Below are 8091 nucleotides of genomic sequence, written 5' to 3'. Positions count from 1 at the left end.
CCTTCTCCTGTTTTCACTACAGCAAGGAGGAGGTGAAGGGATCCGAGTGCATTGATTATTTTCGCGGCATGCAGGAGTGCATGCAGAAATACCCCGAACTCTACCCACAGGACGACGACAACGAGAGTGCCCCCTCTGACGCCCCCTCCGATGCTGCCACACTTGTTGAGTCCCACAGCAGTGACTCTGCATCTGTTTCAGGCTCGGAGGAAGCAGCAGCAAGCACAGAGACACCTGCAGCGAGCTAATGTTTCTCTCTCTCTCTCTCTCTCTCATTCTTTCTCATACACACACACTGACACACAGCCTTTCAACCTCTGAACTGCCGGGCTCAGGAGGAAGGAGACAAGATGTGACGAAGATGAAGACAGGAATGCAAATGACTAATCACGCAATCTAATTATTGCTCTTGGATAAGTGCACACGCCTGTACTACACATCCTACAAGAAACCGTGTAAAGAAAACTTGTAGTTTTCAATGCTCCTGCTGATCAGATTCGATGATTAATGTTCATGTCTAAAGGACTACGTCTGCACTGAATCGTCCTTAGGTGCTTTTCTTGATTAAAAAAAACCCCAAAAAAACAGAAGCTAGTATTTCACACTGCTGTCTTTATCCACATTGTCTCTGAGAGCTTCCTCAGTGAAACCTGTGTGTGTGTGTGTGTGTGTGTGTGTGTGTGTGTGTGTGTGTGTTTCATTTGATTATTTCTTTATTAATGATTGTCCCGTAGCTGAAGATGTCTGATCCCAGTATATCGTCTTAGGTGCATGAGAAATCACCTGCCTTCTTGAAACCTGTAAGCTTGCAAATTATAGTTTAGTTAATCTTCAGCCCAACGACAAGTAAAATAGACGATCCGAGGAAGAAAGCGGTATCCATGGTAACGATCCCTGTTTGTCGGTTCAGTATGTGTTTGTGACACAGAATGTGAGTTTCTTACTTTTTTTTTTATTAAAAGTTTACAAAAATAGACTATTTAACATTGACTGAAGGAAAATGAATCAACTGGTTAAAAAACAAAACAATATAATATCAGAATGGACACTTGTTTAAATGGATCTCAAGTATTACTGTAATAGCTGGTGGAAGCAATTAAATAAGCTGCCCTGAGCCGTGTATCAGGGTGTGTCACGACTCCACGTGCTCTGACCTTCTTCACTACGGGAGATTTTTACAGTTCGGTTAACATTTCAGGCTTTACATAACCAGCTGTGAAGTCCTAGTTTTCAGTGTTGTGTATACGTGGCTTTCCGGAACGTTCTTCTCATAAGCAGCCTTGCCGCAGAGCTTCGGAGACCAGAAAGCTGAGCGCGTCGGTCCACGGTACTACCAGACTCCGCATGGTGACCAGCAGACGACCCGATTCTGCCTCCTCTGAACCGGCCAGCAGGTACTCTGCTCCTGGACTCGGGTGGACAAACGTACTTTAGAAATATCCCTGAACACCAAGGCCTCCATCACACACTCCTCACTACACTCTCCATAACTTTCCACATCTCCTCATGCTTCACTCTGTTCCAGATATAAACAGGCTCAGAAACCTATCATAAACAAATCTGTTTTATACAATAGATACAGTTAAAGAGTTTCCTCATAAAGAGACGGTGGCTGGGGTTAAAGTTTTTGCACATCATTTTGTGTCACTTTTACATGAAATAAAAAACTGTTCTACGTTTACGGCATTTGGCAGAAGCCCTTTTCCAAAGCGTCTTACATTTTTATCTCATTTTATACACCTGAGCAGGTAAGGGTTAAGGGCTTTGCTCAGGGGCCCAGCAGTGTCAGCTTGGTGGATCTGGGATTTGAACTGATCATTAGTCCAACATCTTAATCACTAACCTACCACATCCCTTCTCAGATATTCTGTGGTTAAGCCATTGGACTGATGGGAAGATTGTGAGTTCAAAAACCCAGGAAAACCATACTGCCACTGCTGGGCCCTTTAGAGAGGCCCTTAACCCTCAACCGCTCAGTTTTATAAAATAAGATAATGTAAAACGCTGTGGACAAAGTAGGGCAAATATTTCATGTCTGTCTCACTTGTGTAGCTCCAGGATCTCAGCTGTACCTACCGTGACTAATAAATCAGCAATTCTGTGCACTTATAGTCAGTTACAGTAACATGCAGTTCTAGTACCTGGGTTGAGGACGGGGCAGGTGCAGCCGCGGCTGGTCCAGGACAACGGGTACAGGCTGTGTGTGCCCTGAGACAGCAGCACGATACCTGAGCGCAGCACCTTCCTCACCTTCACCTGCACCACCGCGTGCGTGCCTTTATCATGAGCTGACAGCACGCTGGCCTTGATCACTGCACGGGAGAGATGAGCACACGCTTTAGTCTTCACACTGCATTCAAAACACAAAGGTGAGTATGTAATAAATACAAAAAGAAAAGGTATTATGCAGAATATCATAAGCTTAAAGTTTCCTGTGAATGTTTTATTTATTTTACTGTGCATTCTTTTGGAACGTGTCTGATTTTACCATAAGGATGTTTCATCCTGCACAAATCAGATACACTCTTCACCTTCCGTTCCTTGCAGGTACATTTCTCTGTAAAGTAGCATCACACACACACACACACACACACAAAAACACACACTTCAGAAGGTTACAGGCTGTCAGTACTTTTTATGTACGTTCAGTGTGGATTCACAGCTGGATTCAGTGTGTTATCTCACCTGAGTAGTACAGGGCAGAGACACTGAGCTCGTTGGACCACGACTTGGTCTCCTCGTGCTGGTGGAAGTGAGTCAAATCAGGAATTTTACCTCCAAGGGGAATGTTGTGAAATTCTCCGATGGTTTTGCTGGAAAGAGAAATAGATACGTCGAGAAAACGCGTCCAAGTTAAAGCTTAAACCTTTTCCACGATGACATAAGAGAGGTTTTATTCCTGCGTAATAAATAAAAATAAAAAATCTATACATGAATCACTTGTGTCATAAACAGTCATTTTGAAAAGTGGAGCAACTGTTAACGAACAGATAAACGAAGAGAAGTGATGAGTTCTCTTCTAAGACTTTCACCTTTCTAAGCAGTAACCTGTAACAGGGTCACAGGTCAGAGGGCAGGCGCAGGGTCTGCAGCCCTCTAGTCCAAAGCCCCAGTGACCAGGCAGGCAGTGATTACAGCTCGCCCCCCCGACACCAGGCTTACAGTGGCACTGCCCGCTCCTGGGGTGACACCAGAGCGCCTCCTCGTTGGTCCTGACTGACACCGAGCCGACCGGGTCGCACCAACAGCCTGGGGTAAGAGTAAACACCAGCTGATGGAGAATATTTAGCATTTCGGACATTCTCTGTCATCGATTTAATAACAAACTAAAAGACTAGGATCCAGTGCACGGATCAGACAGATAATGTGCAAACTATTTTCACTTTAGACATGTCACTAATTTTCTCCAATAGAAAAATCTGTACATTAAAGGGAGGGACAGTGACAATGTAATGTCACGGTTCCTCCTGCAGAGGGCGGTGAAACATTTTGTAATTCCCAACACTAACTTTCCACAGGTAAGAAAGTTTTCTCTGCTGATATTTTATGATTGCTGCCATGTCTGTAAAGCAGCAACATCTGATCATCCTCTAAAAGGTCTACTGGACCTCCATGAAGATTTTGGACCTCCACTGAGATGATCCCAACCCCATGAGGATCCTGGGGCATCTAGAGATTTACCAGCTCCAGTTGGACTCCCAACTCCATGTGGTCTTTGAGGACAACAATCTCCTCATCAATACTACATTTGTCACACTGTATATGTATAATCACATCCTCCAGTGTCACCCATATGAGGATGAGGTTCCCCTTTGAGTCTGGTTCCTCTCAAGGTTCCTACCTTTACCATTCAATGGAGCTTTTCCTCCCCACAGTCACCTGAGTCACCTCAGACTTGCTCATCAGAGATAAATACAAACACATTTAAATACATCTAATATTAATCCTGAATTTTTGTATCATATTAATCTTTATATTAATCTTTATAATAACCTTTTGTTCTATGTTTATGTTCTGTAAAGCTGCTTTGAGACGATGTCAATTGTAAGAAGCGCTACACAAATAAATTTGAATTGATTTGAATATTTTCTCACAAATAATTTATTTTTCTTAAATAAAGCATGCAAGTCTAATTGTAAATTAAGTAAGTCCAAATTCTGTAAATGCATATAAAAATCATTATACTGTATATATATCTGCTATAAATTTGTGTTCCTTATACGAAACTGATATCAAATCAACAAAGGCAGGTCTTCGCATGTCCTTCATCCTGAAGCCTAAGGCTACGAGTCTCCTCTTCACTGTCAATATTTATCTGAAATACCAAAGTCTGTATTAAGTGCCAAAGGCCTAATCCTATGTTATTACGATTAGACATTACACTTTTCAGCACTTGATTAAACACTTCTCTGTTTAATAAGGTCAGATGCATGGTTTTGCACATAAGATGGTACTGAATGTGTTTGCATTGTATTTTGCATGTCGTGGCATGTATGTGGTGAACTTTGTTATTCCTGTGAACTCTGCACATTATAAAGAGTTCCTGATTCTCTCACTTACGTGTGCAGGCTTGAGGTGAGTCGAGGGGTCGACCCGGGTGGCGTCGGTATCCAGGGCGGCAGCGCTGGCACCTCCGGCCTGCGGTGTTGTGTCGGCAGTCATCGCACACACCTCCGCTGGTGCCACCTGTGGAGCTCCACACTCGCCTGGAGAAGTGACAGCTCTCTGCATGACCATGACATTCACACTCTAGGTAGAAAGAGCAAGCAAAGAAAATGTGAAGGACTCCTCGGTCATAACCAACTTCTAGGCAGTACTCAGGTAGGGCACTTACTCTGACAGGGGTTCGGTTCTCCACTGCTGCCGTTGGCTGCTTTCCAGGGCCGATCGTTGTAGAGCGGAGCGCATTTCTCACAGTGAACGCCTGCTGTGTGGTGAGTGCACACACACCTGCCTTGCACCTGTTCACACACATTTATGCAGATGAACTTCTGAACTTCTATCTGCCCTTATAAACCAATCACAAATAAGAGTTTGTTATATTTTAATGATTTTTTTTTATCATGCCTCTAAACCGTTTACATTTATCCAGCCCAGAAATGAGCTCCAACCCCAAACAAAGCAGGACGTTAAAGCTTCACCCTTCTTCCCAACACGACAACCTACACGGCCTGTCAGTATATAGGATGCAGATCAAGACTAAACCTGAACTCTTAGGATTAACATAATAAACAAAATTGATCTGTTTTCTGCATTGGAGCACTTGTTCCTTTCTCTATTCAACTTACCACGCCGCTGCTCTGTAGGCTGTCCGGTCCTCCAGTAGGAAGGCACTGCTCTGCATGTCCATGACACAGGCATGTCCCTCGTGCCAGGAGCGAGGAGATGGCGTAAAGAGGAGATTCGGAGTGTGTGGAGTGATGATGTGTCTGTCTGGGAACTGTGGGTGAGACTGGGAGGTTGGGTGCTCGTTGTGGAGCATTGCGCTCCCCCTTAGAGGTGGTGAAAGGGGAAGCAGTACAGTGATGGTGTTTCAGGAGGCGTATGCGCAGGTTAGTTAGGGTCAGTATGGACAAGGCTTCAGGACTGTAGGGGTCATCTATCCCTCTGCCCTGAACCATGGACCTGAAAATCACCTGGAGGGGAAGCAAGTATAGATCTTTTTGATCAGAATAAAGCTTAGTTCAGTTTTGAAAAGATTTACTAATTCAAGTCAAAATTGAGCACTATGAATAAATTCAGGTATCTCAGTTTCTATTTATCAACAACTTGCCTCTCCCCCAGTACAAGGCATGGCACCGGAGTATCTCGAAGTGCAAAGTGCCTCCTGCTGGCTAACGTCATCAGGGAGGCTAAAAGCAGAGCTGCAGTTCTCAGCAAAGACCTTCAGTGTCTCCCAGGTGCGGCCAAAGTCCTGCGAGCGCTCCAGGCTCATTGCAGCGGGACGTGGTGAGCGGAACACCATCACCACATGGGTCAGGCAGAAACGATCCTCCAAGTCCAAACGGATTTCATCCCCTCCAGCTGCCGTGGCCCCCGATTCCCACCACGTGTCCGGGTGGAGAAAAGGATCGTCTGCCATCAGAGAGCTGTTGGAGCAGCAGGTTGACTGTGTGTGAAGAGTCCTGCCACTGGCCAGGTTGCCCACAGGGGGGCTGCAGGCATGGCCCACACATCTCGAGGCTGGATTAAGTGACAATCAAACACACACACATGCACACACACACACACTAATGATTGATGCTGAGATAAAACTTTGGCTGCAAATGAAACCCATTTATGTAATTCTACACGGCTAGAAGCAGCCAGGGAGGAAATTATGGGTTGGGATCATGTCAAAAAAACGATTACTGTGTTCAGTGCCACAACCGCCAAGAAGCAATGCGAGGTATTTGTGCTACTGTGTTGAATTCACTCCGGTGATCATTAATGTAACTGACAGCTACACAACAACGTGCAGAGAAAATGCAGCTGGACGCATGAACAAAGGTCACGGGGCGAGATGAAAAGGGCAAAGGTTAAGAAGATTTGCATTGTGTCTCTAACAGGCATTAGAGGGGATTCAGACTTGGAGCTCACGTCAAAAATTTTAATGAGATTTAGTCTGTTTTCTTTAACACAATAAAAATGTAGTGCCATAATGATTACATGGTTTACTGAATATAAACATGATTTGTTTACATTACACAATAATAATGAATAAGAATATGCTTGACCAGGGTATAAAGCACAAAAAAGGTGTATAAAGTATAAGGGTGTCTTCATCACCATACAGTATATACACTAACATGTCATTGTTATTGTTACTGCTGTGCTGAGACTCTCCATAACCCAGCCGTGGTCCTGATGGACCGGTAGAAGGGTGCCAATACTTTTGTGCATAGGAGCAGAGACAGCTTTACGGCTCTAACAGAGTGGCAGGATAAAGTAGCAGCTCAGTGTAGAGGACAGATCTCCTCACCTGTCACGCCGTGCAGAAATCCTAGAAAAAGCATCGCAACCCGCAGCCGCTGCATGTTCGAGACCCGCAACGAACTGGCGCGCGTAAAACCGGGACAAATCACAGCACAACCGGAGCAGCGCTCTTCATCCTCTTCTTCATCACCTCCTTCATGTGCGCCCAGTGCGGATAAAGTCACAGAGTAAAGACCTTAGCGCAGATTTTTCACTGAACTCGTTGCTCCGGATCTTCTGGACACCTGCTAAAATCCGCTTATTCCGTTTCCTCGGACCTTCCGCTGGACTCCGTGCTGAAACAACACGAATCATGTAACACAGGAGCAGAGCGAGATGTTCCTGTAAAGCGCACTCTCTTTCAGATGCGTCTTCTTTTGTGTACAACCTTGAGTACAGCGCCTCATACAGGACACGAGCTCGAAGTGCACACACTCAGACACAGATACCGTGTGTGTGTGTGTGTGTGTGTCCCAAACCGAGTACCACACCTTCACACGCACACAAAAAAGGTACCAAACTATGCTTTTAGGCAGCATGGTGGCGCATCAGGTACTTACACATCCAGGGGTTGATCCTGAGCTCAGGTGTGTTTGTGTGTGTGTGTGTGTGTGTGTGTGTGTGCGCACGTGCACGGTGCCCTGTGATCCAATGCATTCCCATCTCACATCAGACGCATTCCACAGTCATGAAGTTTCCTGATCATCATGAACATGTCTTTAAACTCCTGTCTTTATAGCTTTGTTGTGGGTTAAAGGCCAAAAGTGGCTCTTTAAATTCATAACCCTACGTGCTCTTGCTACTAAATTTGGATTGTTGGATAGAGTTTAATTTCTCAAAGCATACCCTTTAAAACGAATTCCACATGTCCAACAGAAAACTTCTACCTCTTGCTGAGGACGTGAGGACCAGGACCTCATCGCTAAACATTACACACGCTGTGGTTTCCCGTTTTATGACCGAGAGTAAAAGCAACAGGCACGGAACGTCCTAGTAAAGTCTCATCAGAGCTCTTTACGGCTGACTGATTGCACCACCAATAAAAAGTCAAGCATTTCTGGGTCTATTTTTATTCACCTAACATCTAATTGAATTATTTTTGGATTACTCTCTGTAATAATATGTTCATAATATGCA

General features: G+C 44.7%; 2 protein-coding genes across 2 annotated transcripts in view; one reads left to right on the top strand and one right to left on the bottom strand.

The window, feature by feature from the left end:
• Positions 1 to 590, top strand: part of chchd4a (coiled-coil-helix-coiled-coil-helix domain containing 4a) — a 2058-nt gene extending 1468 nt beyond the window's left edge. Inside the window, exon 3 of the mRNA XM_060858649.1 lies at positions 1 to 590. This exon is cut by the window's left edge and continues 90 nt beyond it. Within this exon, the coding sequence (XP_060714632.1) occupies positions 1 to 248 (248 nt within the window). The 3' untranslated portion in view covers positions 249 to 590.
• Positions 591 to 1090: 500 nt separating this feature from the next.
• si:dkey-202e22.2 (netrin-4) lies at positions 1091 to 7285 on the bottom strand. The gene is made up of 10 exons (XM_060858648.1): positions 6962 to 7285; positions 5774 to 6183; positions 5289 to 5636; positions 4835 to 4961; positions 4561 to 4749; positions 3033 to 3249; positions 2686 to 2813; positions 2489 to 2557; positions 2142 to 2312; positions 1091 to 1405 (listed from the first exon to the last, which is right to left on the bottom strand). Exons 1-10 carry the CDS (start codon positions 7014 to 7016, stop codon positions 1269 to 1271), a joined length of 1851 nt encoding a protein of 616 aa, XP_060714631.1. The 5' UTR covers positions 7017 to 7285; the 3' UTR covers positions 1091 to 1268.
• Between the last annotated feature and the right edge of the window lie 806 nt (positions 7286 to 8091).

This window comes from Tachysurus vachellii, chromosome 22, assembly GCF_030014155.1.
Source record: "Tachysurus vachellii isolate PV-2020 chromosome 22, HZAU_Pvac_v1, whole genome shotgun sequence".
Taxonomy (NCBI): Eukaryota; Metazoa; Chordata; class Actinopteri; order Siluriformes; family Bagridae; genus Tachysurus; species Tachysurus vachellii.
This window is presented reverse-complemented; position numbering and strand designations above follow the sequence as displayed.